Genomic DNA, 22,396 nt, shown 5'->3' with positions numbered 1-22,396 from the left:
GACAACAGTTGCACATATTATTCAGAAATTTAAGATCCATGGGACTGTAGCCAACCTTCCCGGACGTGGCCGCAGGAGGAAAATTGATGACAAAACAAAGAGACGGATAATACGAATGGTAACAAAACAGCCCAGAAAAACTTCTAAAGAGATTAAAGGTGAACTGAGCTAGACTGGAATTTGCCAAACTACATGTTGACAAGCCACAAAGCTTCTGGGAGAATGTCCTACGGACAGATGAGACAAAAATTGAACTTTTTGGCAAGGCACATCAGCTCTATGTTTGCAGACGGAAAAATGAAGCATACAAAGAAAAGAACATTGTCCCTACTGTGAAACATGGAGGAGGCTCTGTTATGTTCTGGGGCTGCTTTGCTGCATCCGGCACAGGGTGTCTTGAATCTGTGCAGCGTATAATGAAATCTCAAGACTATCAAGGGAGAAAAATGTGCTGCCCAGTGTCAGAAAGCTTGGTCTCAGTCGCAGGTCATGGGTCTTGCAACAGGATAATGACCCAAAACACAGCTAAAAACACCCAAGAATGGCTAAGAGGAAAACATTGGACTATTCTGAAGTGCCCTTCTATGAGCCCTGACCTAAATCCTATTGAGCATCTTTGGAAGGAGCTGAAACATGTGGTCTGGAAAAGGCACCCTTCAAACCTGAGACAACTGGAGCAGTTTGCTCATGAGAAGTGGGCCAAAATACCTGCTGAGAGGTGCAGAAGTCTCATTGACAGTTATAGGAATCGTTTGATTGCAGTGATTGCTTCAAAAGGTTGTGTAACAAAATATTAAGTTAAGGGTACCTTCATTTGTGTCCAGGCCTGTTTCATGAGTTTATTTTTTTTTTATAATAGTGTTGAAGCATGTTTGAAAAGCAATGTCTGACTTTCATTTGTTCATTTTAATAGACTATTTATTCATTATTACCTTTGTCAGATATAAGTTATTTCTGTGACCATTGTGGGTTTTTCTTTCATTAATCAAGGGGTACCAACAATTTTGTCCACGTGTGTCGATTACGTTTTACCAAATGCAAATGTCTCACATTTGCATTTGACTAATTTTCCTTTAACTGTGTATAGTTCCCTCCTCAGTTATTGGCACCTCAGGGAAAGAAGTGTAAAAAGCTTTATAATAAATATATCCTTTATTGCCCAAGCATAATTCCTATCCCTGTTCATATTTTAGCTGCCACATATTTTAAATCATTCACCATTAAGATTAGCAGGTCTCTTTGGAGGTTCAAATGCACACTGCACTCTAACGGTGAAGCAGTTCAACCAGTACAGATCCTGAGATTTTGGTCTCTCATTTTATGCAACTCATCCGTGAACAAGCTGACACTGATGAAAATGCGCACATGCTCTGTGTGTGTTTGATTTTCTGTGTGTATTTTATCCAGTGTCAGGCCTTTGAATCCCTGCTTGAAACGCAGTAAGTGAGCGAGGGCAAGAAGCAGGAAAATGAAATGATAGATATATAGATGGAGCTCTAACTGGTTGCACCAGGCAGTCCTCCTTCTGCTCCTCCTTCTTTTTCATATTCTCTGCTCTACTTTCAGGTCTGAAGTTAAGCCTCAGCCACTGAAGTGTAAAGAAGCCACACAACCCAATCTTAGTCAGGCTGAGGCCCATCAGAGCATGAATGTTTGGTTTATGTGGACATACTTAAAAGTGTTGGAACCCAACATTGCTCAGTGCCTTTCCACTATAAGTAACATAGTTAATTTAAGTTAGTTGATTATTAAAGCAACATTTTTAAAAGTCAAGCATTCAGTTTCAATTTAAAACATTGACATAAAACCAACTGAAGAAAACTACCAAAGGACAAAAACTGAATATTGAAATGTTCTGTTTTGGCCTTAACATGTCTTTGACAACAATTAAGCATGTAGGCTTTTCTGATTCAAAGAAATTGTCTGTTCAGTGAAGACTGTATTTAAGCATAGTGATGGCAAATTGTGCAGAAGGGACAAAATGAGGCAGAAAAAGTTGTACAAGCAGCAGGGATAACCTCAGTCTTGAGAAGATTGTGATTTAAAGCCAAACCAAGGGTTCGGTGGGTCCCTTAAGTTAAGCCATTCTGTAACCAGACAGAAGTATTGTCTGACCTGGGCTATGGTAAAAAAGTACAGGACATGAAAGTAAATTTTGCATTTTATTTAGAAATCAAGTACTCAAAGTCTAGGGGGAGCATGGAGAGGAACATAATTCCAGTTGCAAGATGTTTAGTGAGACGTTACTGCAGTATGTCATCTGCTGGCATTGGTCTACTATGTTTAATCCAAAGTACAAAGTCAGCACTGCTTTCTACCAAGAAACTTTAGACCACTTTATGCTTCCCCCTGCTGAGGAGCTTAATTGGGATGCAGATTTCATTTCCATCACCTGCTTACACTGCCAAAAATACCTATACCTTCTTTAATGGGCTGCACGGTGCTAGCACTGTTGCCTTGCAGCGAGAATGTCCAGGGTTCAACTCCTGGCCTGGGGTCTTTCTGCATGGAGTTTGCATGTTCTCCCCATGCATACATGGGTTCGCTCTGGGTATTTCAGCTTCCTCGCACAGTCCAAAAACATGACTGTTAGGTTGATTGGTCTTTCTAAATTGCCCTTAGGGGTTACTGGGTGTGTGCATCAATGTTTGTCTTGTTTGTCTCTGTGTTGCCCTGTGATTGACTGGTGACCTGTCCAGGGTATACCCAGCCTCTCACATGTAGACCTCCTGAGATAGGCACCAGCTCCCCCGTCACCCTGTACGGAACAAAGTACAATGATATCATAATCATTAAAGAAGGTCCATCAATACATATAGAAAATGGATGTATTGATGGACCTTCTTTAATGATTATGATATCATTGTACTTTATTGGTCAACAAACTAGCCAGACTTGAACGTTGCAGAGAATACAACAAAATATAATAGCTGAAGGCAGCCTTTAAAGCAACCTGGACTTCCTTAACACATCAGCAGAGCCACAGATTACAATACATAAAATTACAACAAGTATATTACTACAAGTATTTTTACATAAAATAGTTGCACTAATGAAAACAACAGAGAAAGAAAATGCATTTATCTAACTGGTAGTTACAAAGAAATTTTCAAAGAAGAAAAATCAGTCTTCATGAATAAGATTATAGTCATTAAATGATGACAAAAAGCTATAATCTTCACATCATCATGAAATTCAAATTTTCTCTTCACATCTTTTTTATTTATTTTGAGCTGAACTCCTTGAGGTATTGTTGTTGTTAATGGTCCTGCAGAATGACAAACTGCAGTTAACAAAAGTAACACATGGCTGCTGAATATGTCCCAATATGACACCTATTCAATGTAAAATAAAACGTTTACACAACACAAAAAAGTTAATATAATTGGCAATAAGAAAGAAGCATATTGTAGTTTGGTTTTTAACAAAGTCCTCAGAGATGTCTTACATAACATGTTTCCTTGTACTCGATGGCTGTCATTTTGGTTGCCAATCTGACCCACATGCAGAAAACAGAGAGAAAATGAAGTTTAACGTGTTTATTTGTTCACAGGTCCGATGAAGGTGGGATCTGGGACCAGAACCTCTCGGCTGCATGGAAGGGTAACAGGTAAGTAGAGGATGATGACAATGGGGATTTTGCGGTGTGAGGTATCTTACAGTTTGTTGCAGGTGCTGGTTTGCCAGAGGGGAGTTATTCCAGGTATGGTAAGTTTGGTAAGCCTGGTCACTTTGATAACTGATTCTTTCTACAGATCAGAACTTTGATTCGTTGTTTCCTTACTGATTTGGTCCAGTGGTGCCGCTCGCTGGAGGGTGGACAGGTTTCGCTCGGAGAAGCTGAGGTTATGGAGTCCAACGGCTGCCAGCAAAGTCTGACTGGAAATCTTGGCGAACGGAGGTGAGATCAGGTAGGTTCTTCAAGGAGCTTGAACTGGGTCCAAAACTGAACCTGGAAAATAAGTCAAAGCTTAGAATAAACGTGGGTATCATAAACTTGGCCAGTTGAATGTACCACAGAGGCAAAACACTCAGGCGTCGAAGTGCTGACAGCATGCTCCTTATAAACTTCCCAGCTTGATCAAGGAGATGGAGAACACCTGTCCAAGCCCAACAGCACACAAGCGACACCTAGAGGCAAAGCAAAGTAAATAGCAGGCACAAAAATACAAACAGGAACTCCCAAAGCCCGACACCATCTCCCCCTCAACGGCCGCCGCCTGGCGGCCCAGAAGAACCAAGCGAAGAAGGGTAATCATCAATCAAGGAAGGGTCGCAGATAAACGACCGAGTAACCCAAGAATGGTTCTCAGGACCATAACCCTCCCAGTCAACTAGGTATCGCCAGCCCCTACCCCGCCGACAAGTGTCCACAATGTGGCGAACCGAATACACAGGATGCCCCTGAAAATCCTGGGCGGGTGGTGGGGGTTTGGCCGGAGGGCAAAACCTGCTGGCGGACACAGGTTTGAGCTGGGACACATGGAAGGTGGGGTGGATCCAGAAACTGGGCGGGAGATGGAGGGGAACAATGGTGGGGCTTGTAACAGATATTATCTCGTAAGGACCAATAAACCTAGGAGAGAGCTTCCTGGAGAGAGACTTAAGTGGGATGTCCCGGGAGGACAACCAGACTTTTTGACCAGGCTGATACAGAGGAGCCGGCCGGCGCCACCTATCAGCAAATCTTTTATTTTGAAGTGCAGTTCTGTGAAGGGCTTGGACAGTTAAATCCTACACCCACTCACAGCAGCGAATGTGATGCTTAACAGAAGGAACAGCTATTTCCTTCTGATCAGCGGGGAATAATGGTGGTTGGTAGCCTAAAGAGACCTCAAACGGTGAACGACCAGTAGCAGCTGAAATGTGGGCGTTATGGGAGTACTCCACCCAAGGCAAATAATCACTCCAATCTATAGGGTTAATAGAGGTCAGGCACCTGAGGATGCTTTCAAGCTCCTGATTCATATGTTCAGTCTGACCGTTGGACTGGGGGTGATATCCTGAGGTTAGTGAAACTTTGGCTTCTAAAGCCAAACAAAACTGTCTCCATACTTGGGAGGTAAACTGGGGACCACGGCCTGAAAGAATTTCTTGTGGAATTCCATGAAGCCGAAAATCGCTTTTTACTAGCAAATGGGCTGTTTGGTAGGCAGATGGCAACTTCCTAAGGGGAATGAGGTGACAGGCTTTGGAAAAATGGTCGATGATTGTGAGGATAGTGGTCATGCCGCGAGAATTAGGCAGTCCGGTAACAAAATCAAGGGCGATGTGAGACCAAGGGCGTGCTGGGATACTAAGTGGCTGGAGCAAGCCTGCCGGAGGCTGATTAGAGGACTTGTTTTGGGCACATGTTCCATAAGCTTTGACATACTCGGTAACATCCTTATGCAACGATGGCCACCAGAATCTCCTGGAGATTAAACCCACCGTCCGACTGGCACCAGGATGAGCAGATAGTTTGGTCGAATTAAACCAGTGAATTAGTCGTGCCCTGACGGAGGAGGGAACATAAGTAGGAGGACCAGTCTTGGGATCAGGTTCATGAAGTAGGGCTTGCTGCACTACATTCTCAATCTCCTATGTTAACGAACCAACTATGCAGCTGGGGGGTAAGATGGGAGCCGGTTGCTCTTCAGTGTCGTCGGGACAAAACTGACGGGAAAGGGCATCTGGTTTCTGGTTCTTAGAGCCTGGTCTGTAAGAGATGCAGAGGTTAAACCGGAAAAAGAAAAGGGACCAACGGGACTGGCGAGAATTGAGCCGTTTAGCTGATTGCAGGTAAGATAAATTTTTGTGATCAGTCCATACCAGAATAGGATGCTCAGCACCCTCCAGCCAATGTCGCCACTCCTCCAGCGCTAGTTTGATGGCTAGGAGCTCTCTGTCCCCCCACATCATAGTTTCGCTCCGCATTAGTTAGTCTGCGGGAAAAGAAAGCATAAGGATGAAGCCGGTCATGAAGGTCAGAGTTTTGTGAGAGTACAGCTCCAACCCCCATATCTGAGGTATCAACCTCCAACGTAAACTGTTTGTCTGGGTTAGGGTGGACCAGGATGGGTGCTTGAGATAATTTTTGTTTCAACCGATGAAAGGCTCAATTAGCTTCCGGATTCCACTTAAACTGGACCTTAGAAGAAGTCAGTGGAGTCAGGGGAGCAGCTGTTTGGCTGTAGTTGCGGATAAACCTCCGATAGAAATGTGCAAATCCTAGAAATCTCTGGAGCTGTTTGCGAGAATCAGAAAGTGGCCAATCCAAGATGGCCTTTATCTTGTCCAGGTCAGAGCGCACCTGTCCACCCTCTAGAATAAATCCCAGGAAGGTGACTGAATCCTTATGAAACTCACATTTCTCCGCTTTAATGAATAGTCGGTTCTCCAAAAGACATTGTAGAACTAAGCGGACATGATGGCGATGTTCAGTGATGTAAATAATGATGTCATCTAAATACACAAACACTAAAATGTAAAAATAAATCTCTCAAAACGTCATTGACTAGTGCCTGGAATACTGCTGGCGCATTGCTGAGTCCAAAAGGCATAACAAGGTACTCAAAGTGCCCTAAAGGCGTCTTAAATGCAGTTTTCCACTCATCCCCCTTGCGAATACGGACGAGGTGATAAGCATTGCGTAAATCCAATTTGGTGAAAACAGTGGAACCCTGTACAGGTTCAAAGGCAGAAGAGAGTAAAGGTAATGGATATTTATTTTTAACAGTTATTTGATTAAGTCTGGGGTAATCTATATAAGGACGTAATGATCCATCCTTTTTCCCGACAAAGAAAAAAACAGCACCTAGTGGAGAGGATGATGGATGGATGATACCAGCTGCCAGAGATTCAGAGATATATTTTTCCTTGGTGGCTCGTTCAGGATTTGAAGTGTTGTATAGGCGACTTGAAGGAAAAAGGTGCTCCAGGAAGAAGATCTATTGCGCAGTCATAGGGCCGGTGGGGAGGCATAGACAAGGCCCTAGACTTACTGAACACCATCCTCAGGTCATGATACTCAGTGGGGACTTGAGTGAGATCTGAAGGTTCCTCCTCCTTGCGTTCCGAAACAGAGACGTTAGGTAAGACAGCCGACTGTAAACAAAAAGATAAGCATTTAGATGACCAGGATTCAACACGGACTTCGGTCCAGTTAAGATGCGGATTATGAATCTGTCACCAGGGAAGGCCTAAAACCACAGAGCTTTGAGATATGGGAAACACAAGGAGGGTGATAAATTCTCTGTGATTACCTGATATGATTAGTTCGAGTGGCTTGGTCTGGTCAGTTATGGAGTGAAGGGAACTACCATCCAAAGCCTTTGACGTGACACAGGAATTTGCTGACCAGGGCTTGATCAATTAAATTCTGATCACTACCAGAATCAATCAGGGGCGAAAAACTGATAAGTTCGTTGTTATACAACAAAGTAGCAGGCAAGGTGAATCTAGGGGTCTTAGAGTTGCAATGCTGGTTCGCCGGCTCCCCCTTTATAGTCGATGGACCCCCCCTTTTGGCCAAAGAGGGCAGGAAAAGACAAAATGATCTGGTGATCCACAATAAAAACATTGATTTGCTTCTTTTCGATGCTGTCGCTCATCAGGTGTAAGTCTGGTTCTACCTAATTGCATGGGTTCTGGTTCAGGCAAACTGAACGGCTGGGGCGCTGCAAAAGTGGATCTAGATCCAGAGAGTAATGGTAACTTATTCACTGCGTGCCCAAAGCGGGCCCTTCTCCTTTCTCTCATGCGTGAATCGATATGTATAGCTAAGGCAATATAGTCATTTAATTTCTTAGGTTCGTCTATCAGAGCTAACTCGTCTTTAATAGCCTCATCCAGTGATTGAAAAAAATGCGGCTTTAAGTGCCTGCTGATCCCACCCTGAAGCTGCTGCTAATGTGTGGAAATCTACTGAAAACTCAGTTAGAGGTTTGTTTTGTTGTTGTAGCACCCACAAATGGCGGGCAATATGTGTCTGATCTGTCTCTTGAGCGAATGTTTGTTTGAACTCTTAAATAAATTCTTCATAGGTGCATCCGAACTGATTACTGTCTGTAAACCTGGATTCAGCCCATCGAAGAGCTCTTCCTGTTAATAAACATGAAGTGATTGGTTGAAAACCAGCTTACACTGTAGTAAGAAACCTCCACAGTCTCTGATCTCCCCAGAACATTTCTCCAGGTTTGGGGAAGTTACGTCACGTCCAGAAGGTAGTTGTTGAGTCGGTGGAGGTTCAGTAGCGCCATCAGGCGAAGGGGAGTCCTTGGTACTGAGAACATGTAAGAGAGAGGAAATCCAGTCAAGTTGTTGATTTGTTTGTCTTTGTTGTTTATGAAGAGATCGGAGAGATGAACCTTCAGCCTGAATCTGGTGACTATGTTCAGTTAGGGTTCTTTTCAGTGTTTCTGCTGGGTCGGCTTGGCCTGAGTGTTCTGTCATTTTGGTTGCCAATCTTACCCACATGCAGAAAACACTCAGAGAGAAAATGAAGTTTAACGTGTTTATTTGTTCACAGGTCCGCTTGGAAGGATAACAGGTAAGTAGAGGATGATTACAATGGGGATTTTGCGGTGTGAGGTATCTTACAGTTTGTTACAGGTGCTGGTTCACCGGAGGGCAGTTATTCCAGGTCTGGTAAGTTTGGTAAGCCTGGTCACTTTGATAACTGATCCTTTCGACAGATCAAAACTTTTATTCGTTGTTTCCTTACTGATTTGGTCCAGTGGTGTCGCTCGCTGGAGGGTGGACAGGTTTCGCTCGGAGAAGCTGAGGTTATGGAGTCCAACAGCTGCCAGCAAAGCCTGACTGGAAATCTTGTCAATGGAGGTGAGGTCAGGTAGGTTCTTCAAGGAGCTTGAACTGGGTCCAAAACTGAAAATGGAAAATAAGCGAGGACAAGACTGATAAGTCAAAGCTTAGAATAAACGTGGGTATCATAAACTTGGCCAGTTGAATGTACCACAGAGGCAAAACACTCAGGCGTCGAAGTGCTGGCAGCATGCTCCTTATAAACTTCCCAGCTTGATCAAGGAGATGGAGAACACTTGTCCAAACCCAACAGCACACAAGCGACACCTAGAGGCAAAGCAAAGTAAATAGCAGGCACAAAAATACAAACAGGAACTCCCAGAGCCCGACAATGCCCGTTTGCAAAGCCTTAAAAACTGTACAGTTCTGGATAAATACAACTTTTAATCTCTATAGATTATGACACAGATAGAACTTTAAAAAGCAAATGAAACAAAGAACACAAAGTCATGTACTTGTGAGTTTAAAATCCTTATTGGGAAAAATATAGCTTAAAGTTGCTAAAATATAAACCTCCGAGATGCCCCAGTTTGCTGCAGCCTCCAACAGAATAAAAGGGACAACTAAATGGATGTCATTTGGTTTGTAGAAACATTTTGTGACCAAAACCCAGGAAACTGACTCGAGTCTACATGCATTGATTAAATACGTATAGTCATGACTTTACCGGTGCCCAGAGACTTATGTACAGTTATTCAAAAAGCTTTGTGCACCTCTTTGTGCACCTCTACCTCTAAGAGAGATGTTTATCCAGTTTGACTTTTGTGTTTTTCACAAGAAAGTAAAAAGAACAAAAATGACACCCTAACATAAAATAGCGTTCATAGCTCTGACACCTTTTACTGCTTACATCTCTTGAGTGCCTATATACAGGTATCTCAAAAAGTTAGAGTTTCATTAAACTGTTCAATATTTGTTTTCACTTATTTAAGAAGAAAACTCATGAATTATATAGATTCATTGCACAGAGTGAAATATTTCAACCCTTTGTTTCTCATAATTTTCATGATTATGGCTTACACATAATGAAAACCTAAAACTCAATGTCTCAGAAAATCAAAATATTACATACCATCAATGAAAAAATTTAAACCGAAATGTTGGGGTTCTGAAAAATATGTTAATTTTTTATACTTGGCTCTGCCTCCTTTTGCATGACTTCTTGCATCAATGCAGCATGATATGGAGGCAATCAGCCAGTCACACTGCTAGGATGTAATGGAAGCCAGGGTTGCTTTAATAGTGGCCTTCAGGTCTTCTGCATTGTAGGATTTGGCATCTCTCATCTTCCTCTTGACAATACCCTACAGATTTTCTATGGGGTTCAGGTCAAATGAGTTTGCTGTTCAATCAAGCACAGTCATATAGTGCTTATGTCATAGTTCATGCTGTACTGCAGTATTTAGGAAATACAGGGGTTGGACAATGAAACTGAAACACCTGGTTTTAGACCACAATAATTCATTAGTATGGTGTAGGGCCTCCTTTTGCGGCCAATACAGTGTCAATTCGTCTTGGGAATCACATATACAAGTCCTGCACAGTGGTCAGAGGGATTTTAAGCCATTCTTCTTGCAGGATAGAGGCCAGGTCACTACGTGATACTGGTGGAGGAAAACGTTTCCTGACTCGCTCCTCCAAAACACCCAAAGTGGCTCAATAATATTTAGATCTGGTGACTGTGCAGGCCATGAGAGAGGTTCAACTTCACTTTCATGTTCATCAAACCAATCTCTCACCAGTCTTGCTGTGTGTATTGGTGCATTGTCATCCTGATACACGGCACCGCCTTCAGGATACAATGTTTGAACCATTGGATGCACATGGTCCTCAAGAATGGTTCGGTAGTCCTTGGCAGTGACGCACCCATCTAGCTCAAGTATTGGGCCAAGGCAATGTCATGATATGGCAGCCCAAACCATCACTGATCCACCCCCATGCTTCACTCTGGGCATGCAACAGTCTGGGTGGTACGCTTCTTTGGGGCTTCTCCACACCGTAACTCTCCCGGATGTGGGGAAAACAGTAAAGGTGGACTCATCAGAGAATAATGCATATTTCACATTGTCCACAGCCCAAGATTTGCGCTCCTTGCACCATTGAAACCAACGTTTGGCATTGGCATGAGTGACCAAAGGTTTGGCTATAGCAGCCCGGCCATGTATATTGACCCTGTGGAGCTCCTGACGGACAGTTCTGGTGGAAACAGGAGAGTTGAGGTGCACATTTAATTCTGCCGTGATTTGGGCAGCCGTGGTTTTATGTTTTTTGGATACAATCCAGGTTAGCACCCGAACATCCCTTTCAGACAGCTTCCTTTTGCGTCCACAGTTAATCCTGTTGGATGTGGTTCGTCCTTCTTGGTGGTATGCTGACATTACCCTGGATACCGTGGGTCTTGATACATCACAAAGACTTGCTGTCTTGGTCACAGATGCGCCAGCAAGACGTGCACCAACAATTTGTCCTCTTTTGAACTCTGGTATGTCACCCATAATGTTGTGTGCATTTCAATGTTTTGAGCAAAACTGTGCTCTTACCCTTCTAATTGAACCTTCACACTCTGCTCTTACTGGTGCAATGTGCAATCAATGAAGACTGGCTACCAGGCTGGTCCAATTTAGCCATGAAACCTCCCACACTAAAATGACAGGTGTTTCAGTTTTATGGTGTCCAACCCCTAGTTCTCAGTTATATCTACAAGTTATCCAGAGAAGTAGCCTACTTCTCCAGAGAAGGTCACAGAGCATGTGATTAATCTCAACAAAACATTTTTTCCTGTTATTTGCAAAGAGTAGCATCAAGGAGTCACTAAATCACTATAAACCCAATTTATTTTAAGGCTTATTTATACATCTGTACTAGCGGTTCCAATAATTGTGGAGGGTGCTGCAATACGTAGGTCTACTATTCTGTGCAAGGGTATAACTTGCACCATTTATATGGGAAGGTTCAACATCTTTTTAAATTCCTCTGTAATTTAACCAGTTATGCTCTTTCCACAGTATTCTTTTGTCTAAACCTAACCAAGGATGTTATTTTACCTGAGTGAAGTTGGCTCCCACACTTTCTTCAAATGAAACAAAATTGATCTCAATCAACTGCACTAAGTTTGTGCTGGTTTGTGCAGCAAAAATATTAATATGTGCTGGTTTTGTTTTTAATGAACGTTTAAAAGTCAAAATGTCAACAACCCCAGTCCTTCCATGGGGTTAATTTACATGAAAGGATATTAACTGCAGGCTCATTCCCTACCCCTTAAAACTGTCAGGTTAAACTGAGGGGAGGCTTGTACTCTCATTCTATAGTTTATAGGCGGCAGGTATAGCAAAGCTATAGCAAAGTTGGGCTCTTAAAACTAATCTTGTACTATCCTGCAGTTATGTCTCTGAAAGAACAGCACATATCTATTTTATTTATCTGACAAAATTATTTGTCACATTTTGATCAAACAGAATCAAGATTTTCATTTTAAAATGAGGTATTGCTGCAAAGTCAACGACACAGTGAAAGCAGCTGTCCACTGTCTACATGCTCATCCAGGAGGAGTCAATGTTGAAAGTCGCTCGAAGCAATCTGACTTGGAATCTAAATCAGTAGATTGAATTGTCTTTTTTGTGAGTGTACAAAGTGCCTTAAGACAATATGTGTTGTAAATTGGTGCTATATAAATATGCTGAATTGAATTGAATTGAAAACTTTTATTTAAGAGAAACATCTTGGTGTTTAAACTCCTTTATGACCAAAGTTATATATAGGTTAACTGAATCTTTTGTTTATTCCCTCAGCTAGAGAATTATCAAAAATGTGCAGAGAGTGAGTCCCTCTGCCGTTTTGCCCACGACAACTTCAACTTTCAGTATCTGACAGTTATAAATTATCAATCTGTGTTTTTTTATATAAATGTCTTGCTCAGCAGAGTAGACTCAGAATTGTCATCTTAGCACCAAAAAGAACCCCAACAGATTTACTTTCACAAGTGGAGAATCACAGCTAACTCTATAAAGCTCCACTTTATATATATATAAAATATATAAAAATCTTTATTAGAAACTGCTTTAGGATGAATCTGTGTTTAAAGGGCAAGGCAACAAGCTGATGGCAAGTCTTGTCTGTGCTGAATAGATGGTAATAAGTGGGCTAAAAGTTATAGCAAATACAAACTAGACCGCAAGGACTGCTGTGAAAAATTTCAATACTGTTTTTATATGATAAAGGCATTAACATTTGTCAATTATGGCAGCAATTTTGGTGCTTCAACCATTATAAAATAGACAACAGGGCAGAATAATACAGACGCTAGGCAACGGGATAATGCAAATGCTTTCTTGGGAATGATCTAGATGTATATTTTTAAACTTTTTTCAGATCAAATTGTCAGTCCTAGGGAATTTTTTGATCCACATGCAGAATCAGGCAGGAGTCATGAAGCAGTTTAAATATTTATTTACAACAATAATAATTAAAGATGACTTCAGGCAGTCGGGTTCATTGGCATCTGGGAAGGGGAGTAGAGAAGTGGTAGAAATCTTTGGTAGTATGGTGATGAGACGGGTGGCTTACTGGGCTCAGTGGTAGGCGAAGGCTGCAAGAGAGGCTATGATCCTGGAGGCAATGGATTCGTGTGTTTGGAGGCTTGGAGGCCAGGTGATCTTTAAGGATCCATGGGTAGCTTGCACAGAGTCTGAGAATGGACAGGCAGGTTCTGGCTGGGGAAGATGGAGCTGTTAGTTGGGTCCAAAATGTCTTTGAGAGATCTTGGGATTTTGGCAAATGGATTCTTGTGAACAAGGGAGTAATCAGACTTTTCCTGGGAGTCACAGAAAAAAAAGAAATAGCAGGTGGTGAACAAACGGGTGAAACAGGCAAAAACATGGAAATAGACAAAATCATCAAGGAGCAAGGTTTGCTAGGAATCAGAGGCTGAAGTCTACCAGCAAGGTTGACCATCAGGCAATGACTAGTTGTCAAATAGCTCCTTAAATCTCAAGCAGCCAGAATTAGATGATAGACAACAGGTATGCTGTCAGGAGCCTGCTGTCACTCTCACCAGCAAAGATCCTCTATTCAGGAGAGAACTCAGAATCCACACAAATATCACTCACACACAAAAACCTACCAAGATCATGACACAAATACAGGTCCTTCTCAAAATATTAGCATATTGTGATAAAGTTCATTATTTTCCATAATGTCATGATGAAAATTTAACATTCATATATTTTAGATTCATTGCACACTAACTGAAATATTTCAGGTCTTTTATTGTCTTAATACGGATGATTGTGGCAAACAGCTCATGAAAATGAAAACCCAAAATGTCTATCTCACAAAATTTGCATATTTCATCCGACCAATAAAAGAAAAGTGTTTTTAATACAAAAAACGTCAACCTTCAAATAATCATGTACAGTTATGCACTCAATACTTGGTCGGGAATCCTTTTGCAGAAATGACTGCTTCAATGCGGCGTGGCATGGAGGCAATCAGCCTGTGGCACTGCTGAGGTCTTATGGAGGCCCAGGATGCTTCGATAGCGGGCTTTAGCTCATCCAGAGTGTTGGGTCTTGAGTCTCTCAACGTTCTCTTCACAATATCCCACAGATTCTCTATGGGGTTCGGGTCAGGAGAGTTGGCAGGCCAATTGAGCACAGTGATACCATGGTCAGTAAACCATTTACCAGTGGTTTTGGCACTGTGAGCAGGTGCCAGGTCGTGATGAAAAATGAAATCTTCATTTCCATAAAGCTTTTCAGCAGATGGAAGCATGAAGTGCTCCAAAACCTCCTGATAGCTAGCTGCATTGATCCTGCCTTTGATAAAACACAGTGGACCAACACCAGCAGCTGACACGGCACCCCAGACCATCACTGACTGTGGGTACTTGACACTGGACTTCTGGCATTTTGGCATTTCCTTCTCCCCAGTCTTCCTCCAGACTCTGGCACCTTGATTTCTGAATGACATGCAGAATTTGCTTTCATCCGAAAAAAGTACTTTGGACCGCTGAGCAACAGTCCAGTGCTGCTTCTCTGTAGCCCAGGTCAGGCGCTTCTGCCGCTGTTTCTGGTTCAAAAGCGGCTTGACCTGGGGAATGCGGCACCTGTAGCCCATTTCCTGCACACGCCTGTGCACGGTGGCTCTGGATGTTTCTACTCCAGACTCAGTCCACTGCTTCTGCAGGTCCCCCAAGGTCTGGAATCGGCCCTTCTCCACAATCTTCCTCAGGGTCTGGTCACCTCTTCTCGTTGTGCAGCGTTTTCTGCCACACTTTTTCCTTCCCACAGACTTCCCACCGAGGTGCCTTGATACAGCACTCTGGGAACAGCCTATTTGTTCAGAAATTTCTTTCTGTGTCTTACCCTCTTGCTTGAGGGTGTCAATAGTGGCCTTCTGGACAGCAGTCAGGTCGGCAGTCTTACCCATGATTGGGGTTTTGAGTGATGAACCAGGCTGGGAGTTTTAAAGGCCTCAGGAATCTTTTGCAGGTGTTTAGAGTTAACTCGTTGATTCAGATGATTAGGTTCGTAGCTCGTTTAGAGACCCTTTTAATGATATGCTAATTTTGTGAGATAGGAATTTTGGGTTTTCATGAGCTGTATGCCAAAATCATCCGTATTAAGACAATAAAAGACCTGAAATATTTCAGTTAGTGTGCAATGAATCTAAAATATATGAATTGTTAAATTTTCATCATGACATTATGGAAAATAATGAACTTTATCACAATATGCTAATATTTTGAGAAGGACCTGTATGATGAATCAATAAGGCCTAGTTCATGTTGGAGCAATGAACTTAGTTCAGATGGTTTCTATGGTGGACAATCAATATTAATTAATTCATTTTAACCTGGCTGAACTGAATTTAGAACTAGTTCTTGTTTTGGATGGACTGATATAACACTGCACACATGAAATAGTGACATATTGGTTTGTGATGCTCAGAGGATTTTATCAAACTCATACCACAAAAAGCAGTCATCAAAACATCAATTTACCACTTGACAGTTTTTCAAGGTAAGTGAATTTATGCCCAGTTAATGATCCAGAATTATAGTTTTCACTGAGTGGTAGCAGTAAAATTTCATTATAAAAATGCTAACCAGATTTGTTTATTTTTCAAAAATGTAAAACATAAAGTTTAAAAGACTCATTTAATCAAACTGCAACAATTTATCCCTAAACGGTCAACAACATTTGTCTTTAAAGCAAAGAAAATTCTGTTCCAGGTTTTTGCAAAGATAAATGGGCTCTTGTTTCAAAATTGACATCCTCAAGCTGAACTAAAATTTTCAGCTTCCCACATAGACCTGCTGAATGAAAGGTTTTACAGTGAGAAAAGACAAAAAATAACTATTTGGCCACATAAACACAATAATGGATGAAATACCTAAGTTGAGGATTTCAAATCTAAGACCACAGTACCTATTGTAAAGCATGATGGTGGTAGCTTCATGCTGTGGGGCTGTTTCGCCAGGTCCCTGGTTTAGGTAACCAGATTGGGGGGTTGAACTTTGGAAGACTTAAACTTTAAAATCTTCAAAGTAATAGTATAGCAAAATCAACTGACATCATTTGTGTTAGATTTGGTTAGTGTTGGGGGAATGGTTGACCTTCAGTGACCTCTGGAAACTTTATTAATATCTTAAAAGTGATTGCGGCACAAAACAAAATGTTGCTATACAAAGCTAGCACAAATGTAGCACATACGTTTGTTACCAATTTTATTTGATTTGAAGAAGGTGTGTGGTCAACTTCAGTATTTTGTTTGCCAAACCGTCTTAACGTTACTTTGTCACTATTTGTTTCATACAAAAAGGAAAAAGAACATTTTAACAAAACTAGGTCTGACTTTTCATACAAACTTAAATGCTTTCACCAAGGCCTTTTAAATTACCCTTGCTGAACTCTTAGATTTAGCCACAACTTCTGATCCCATGCCCATGACATCCTTGCTCTAAAAGATCAGATTTTTGTTTTATGCTGTGAAGTGTTATGCGCAAACAGTCTAATCTAAATATCTTAATATGTCAAGGTATCTTATATGAAGGATCCTATTTTGCTAATTTAGAAGTTCAAAACAGATATTTCAATGAGCCATGATAACCCATGGGTTACTAAGGTAAACTAATGTTAAAGTAAGCTTTTCTTTATATTTAACAGAATGATTACATGCTGGAAAGCCTAAATGTGTAACAGCTTTAGATTGGAGATAGTATTTTATCTACAATAATGGACTATTTTCTGGCTCCCTCTCTTTTCAAAAGAATGTGGTAAAACAGAATAATAAAATACATTTCTCGATTGGATGATAGGGCCAAAGTTTTCCTCAAGTCTGCTTCTGGTTTGCTGATCAAGCACATGTGATGACACTTTACCTGAAAATCTGCTTCGTTCTTGAATGAAACCCCTTTCTTTAAACTTCAGAGAGACTTGTAAACAAGTGATAAAAGTTAAAAATCCTAAACATTTTAGCTAACATTGTGATTGTTCAATTTCTTATTTCTACAACTCCCTCTCTTAGCTGTGGATCAGAAAATGAGCAATAGATATTTGTTTTTTCTATTCGTTTGACAATTGTGTCACTTTATACTTAATTAGAACTATTAGAAAATATACCCTAATGTGATTAGTAATAAATATAAGCATTCATTTGTGTAATGGATATGACTGACGATAAATAAATATTAATCTGAGAAATTTACAGTCTCCTTGGTTAATCTGTAAAAGGTGTTACTCATGCAGGATGAAAACATTCAGCCTGCAGACAGACTTTTTTCAGAGTGATTATAAAATTGATTATTTCTTAAAATGTAATACAAATTTACAAAGTTTATTAGCTGTTAAACTAGACTTTTGTCCTATTTCAACATGTGAAGGAAAAAACACATACAAGCAATGCTTTCAACTTGTTGGCTCCTACTTAAATTAAAGAGACTAAATATTACCTTCACAGACATGACTGAGACATACAAATAAATAAATAAATAAAAACAACCCTGTATCCATATGTTAAATTAGCAAATTTAGAGAAAAAGATTAGAGTTTCACAGCACAGCATCCAAGGAATTTGGCATTCTCTTAATGTATTCAAAGACAACCATGCTGATTAAATATGGTGTTACATTTGATCAGAGGTTCGGCAAGTAAACAGACAGAAAGACTGAGCAGATGCATAAAAATGTGAGCCATTAAAGGAAATTAGTAAAGGTTCAGCTTTACTGAGCCCAAAGTCTTGCCAGTTAGGAGATGCCTGTTAAGTCCCAGAGCCAGGAAAATACAGACAGCACCTGCATGTTTGTCATAAGTCCCACGCAGCTGTTGGCCTCATTTAGTGGTGGAATAATTTTAACATCAATGCCATAAATATTCGTCATGTCAAATCAAACGGAAAATGTCTTACTGTCTGAATATAACCAGAGGTTGCATGCCTAACAGGTTTGTGGGAGAATGTTTTGGCGGTCAAACTTTTGGTGATTTCACATAATCAAGAAATTGAGATTGATCTGACAACTACTTGGCAAACCACACTGGTTTGAACTGTACATCCCAAAAATAAATCTTACATAATCCAAGAGGATGGAGGATGTGACCCAGTCTTCCCTACAGCAAGCCCTGTGCTTGCCCATCTGTCAGACAATGCACAATAACAGTGCCACTTGGACTCACCAAGATTCATAGTCATTTTCATTAATAAAAAAATTGGATGCAGGTTATGAACATCAGGAGATAAAAAAAACTTTTTTAATATTTTATGCTAATATAGAGTGCAACTTCACCAAATCTTTGACTCAGAGAAGAGATCATCCATATTATCTCTTCTCTGAGTCCTAGCAAATACTTTAAAGTGATTTTGAGATTTGATTGTATGCATGTATGTCATTTTACTGAGTAGAAAACATCCCATCAATTTTAACATGTTGGCAGAAATATTTTATAATGTAGACTAGATAAACTAGCAAGAGAGGTCAAATGACAATATTCACAAAGTCAATGTAAAATAGATGATGAAAATGAGAATTAAATTAAATGAATGAAATTGAACTTTTCCATGAGTGTTTGTTTTTTGGATAGGTAATATTTTCCAAGGCATGCACAAATGTTTCTTAATGTCTCTCAATACTGGTTTAAATATGGCTTTTTTCAACTATTAGAAAACTTACAGGCTAACAAGATGTCACTCAAGACCTCACTCAATTTTATGTCAAAATTATACATTTTTAAAAATAAATACATTATCTATTACCTTCACAAATATGTATTACAAATACATAAATTGTTTACCAGGGCATATAATATTGTGTGCAAAAAAGCCTTGCTCACACCTTTTATCATATAAAAAGTCAATCATATTAATAATAATAATACTAATAATAAGAAGAGCATAACATACAGTAAAAAGTAAGTTAGTACAATTTTATGTCTGACCTGCTTTTTAAACGTCAGCATTTCAGAGTTTTAATATGGTTAATTAGCTGTCTACAAGGTGATAAATACTGTCCTCAAATGCTATTGGTTGCTAGGTTCTATGAACAAAACCACCAAACCAACGGCTTTGTGAGGACTTGTGGTTGTTTCATGGCCTGGTAACTAGTAGCACTATATAATATGTCATTCTTATTGAGAAAGAATGTGTTCAGGATCATAAAGCTCCATGCTGTAACTAATTACAGGGATAATTTTATTGGTTTTGCCATTGAAAAGACCTTATTGGTGCCCTCCAGATTTGTGTGCATTTCATCTTAAATTGTCTGTCTGAACATAGACTGCTAACAGTGTGGAGACGTGCAAGGCTGTGTGTCAAGACACCTTCCAATTTAATGTTCTTTCTGCTTCCTTCCCTTACCCTTCCTGCTCTAGGCTGTAACGGGGACATCCAAAGGACTATGTCTTTGCGTGAAGTTCGTCTTCTGCTCTGCTTACATCTGTTTCACCGTCCACCTGCCTGCCCTGCCACCTGTGCTCTCTTTGCTCCACCTTGCTTCCTCAACCCCATCTATTTCTGCCCCTTCTTCCTGCCACAACCTAGACACTTACATACAACTGTACATGTGCCCTCATGCCTGAATGGACCCTTTAGCGGTCAGTATTGGCCCACTCTGCCAGAGTGGGTCATAAACACCGCCGAATTTCAAACAGAGAGGCCTTTCTCCACTCTATGCCTGAAGATGATTGTTATGATGATTGTGAAGCTTAGATCCCAAGAGACACACTCTGAGCAGTTCACCCGCTTAACTGTTATTAATAACATCTAATTTGGCACGTAAAGTACAATCTTATTTTCTGTTGTTTGAATATATTACATTATCACAAGATGTATGGTAATAACCCCTATGACATTTCCAAAACATTTTGCATTAACAATATGATACATATGGCTTTTAGGAGGGGTTTTATTTGTTTAAAAAAGTTTTATTTGTTTTCAATTTGTGGGCAAAATTTTTTTTACTACATTCGACCAAAACCACAATCTTTTTCTGAATGTAACAGATATAGCTAATTCAAGTCACCACAGACCAGTTAAAATGATAATTTCTAAGTTTCAATATACATCCATCCATCCATCTGTTTTCTATGTCCAAATAATGCTGTGTGCCTTAGCCCATCCTGGCAAGGAACACTTTTTCCCCTACAGATTCCTTCTGTTTTTCATACATACAATTTTCACATTAAATATATTAATTAATTTTACATCAAAATATCTTGAGGTATTACAAAAAGCAGTTTTCAAAATATAATTTTATTTAGAGATAAAAAGATATCAAAACCAACATTACCCATGAAAACATAACTGGCCTCTAAACTTCATAATGCCATTAACAACAGCATCAGCAATCAAACATTTGTGATGACTGGCAATCAGTGTTTTATCTCGCTGTTGATGAATTTTGGCCCACTCTTCTTTGCAGAATTGTTTTAATTCAACCACATTGGAATACTTTTGAGCATACATAGTCTATTTAAGGTAATACCACCGCATTTCAGTCAGATTTAAGTAAAAACGTTGGCTAGGCCACTACAAAACTTTAATTTAGATTTTTTTAGCCATTCAGAGGTGAATATGTTTGTCTGTTATAAATCATTGTCCTGCTGCATAACCCAAGGGTGCTTAAGGTTTAGATGCTAAACTCACTTTCTCCTCCAGGATTTTCTAGGGTGATCCAGATCATGCCTAAAGGCCCTTTCTAACCACTATGAAGCTTTTTCGATTTTTTGGGGGTACTTTTGAGCAAGTACACAAGAATATGAATTTGACACTAGTTAGAGCACTGGTTTTGAAGAGAAGTTAACAAATATGCACTAGTTTTATCACTACAAACTCAACAGGGATGGGCTGAGACTGATCATTGTTTATCGTTTCTCATAATAGAACCGAAGGAATCAATAAAAAACAAGATTACTCAATAAAATAGCCATTGGCCAGCCAGTTAGAACATAAAAAAACAATCTTTGCTTTTTTGTGCTAATGCAGCTCTGTGTCATTTGCCCCTGTGTCCCTTCATACTTAACTTTCTTTCAAATATAGCAAGCTGAATTATTTATGTCTGTTAGGGGAGTTGTAGCATGATTTCCTGCTTAACATGGATTTGTGGAGCGTCTTTAAGCTAAAACTGACTCGACGCTGGAAGTAGAGGGTGCTACTTTAGGATCAGAAGACGTGACATATACTGATCAGTGCGTGTTTATTCACATTATTCCTATAGCAAATTGTTTTAGCATATTTCCAACAAAAAGAAACAACAAGGCAAACTAAAAAAACACTACTGGTCAAAGTTTTAGATACACTTTCTCACTTAATTGGTCTAATTATTTTCATGACAATTTACATTATAGATCCTCACCAAAGGTATCAAAACTGAATAAACACACGTGGAATTATAAAGTATAGAAAAGGTGTAAAATAACTCTTAACAATTTTATATTTTAGATTCATCAAAATAGTCACCCTTTGCTTTGACTACTGCTTTGCACCCTTAGCAATCTCTTCATGAGCTTCATTAGGTGGTCATCTAAAATGGTTCTCCAAACAGTCTTGAAAGAACTTCCCAGAGGTTCATTGAGAGATGGCCAAAAGTGAATATTTCAGTCATTACAGCAAAGGGCGGCTACATTAAGGAATCTAAAATAATAAACATTAACAATTTTTCATTTGCTACATAATTCCATATGTGTCCATTCACAGTTTTGATGCTTACTGTAAGAATCTATGTACAATGTAAATAGTCAAAAAGATAAATAAAACCATTAAATGAGAAAGTGTTTCTAAAACTTTTAACTGGTAGTGTATGTTTTTATAAATGGTAATGCAAAAAAAAAAAAACTTAACTTAGTGCCATACAGTTTTTGTCAGTGAGCATTAATGCATTCATATCTGGATTGTAAGCATGAACTGAGAGAGGCACCCAAAGAACCTAATTAAGCTAAAAGCTAGAATATTTGTTTAAATTATTTGAGCATTGTTAATAAGGCTTTACTACCTCAGATATGACACCCACTTTGTGTTTTTACTGAGGTTTTACTCAGTTTAAGCAACTAAATTGGTTACCCTAAGCCTCCAATCCAGGTGTCAGGAAAAGATTGTGGTTTTTACA

General features: G+C 39.9%; 1 protein-coding gene across 1 annotated transcript in view; it reads left to right on the top strand.

The window, feature by feature from the left end:
* ksr2 (kinase suppressor of ras 2) overlaps positions 1 to 21,905 on the top strand; it is a 212,795-nt gene extending 190,890 nt beyond the window's left edge. Inside the window, exon 22 of the mRNA XM_047382133.1 lies at positions 19,665 to 21,905. Within this exon, the coding sequence (XP_047238089.1) occupies positions 19,665 to 19,671 (7 nt within the window). The 3' untranslated portion in view covers positions 19,672 to 21,905. The remainder of the gene's footprint in view (positions 1 to 19,664) is intronic.
* The last annotated feature ends 491 nt before the right edge of the window (positions 21,906 to 22,396 follow it).

The sequence above is a fragment of the Girardinichthys multiradiatus genome, chromosome 12 (genome assembly GCF_021462225.1).
Source record: "Girardinichthys multiradiatus isolate DD_20200921_A chromosome 12, DD_fGirMul_XY1, whole genome shotgun sequence".
Taxonomy (NCBI): domain Eukaryota; kingdom Metazoa; phylum Chordata; class Actinopteri; order Cyprinodontiformes; family Goodeidae; genus Girardinichthys; species Girardinichthys multiradiatus.
This window is presented reverse-complemented; position numbering and strand designations above follow the sequence as displayed.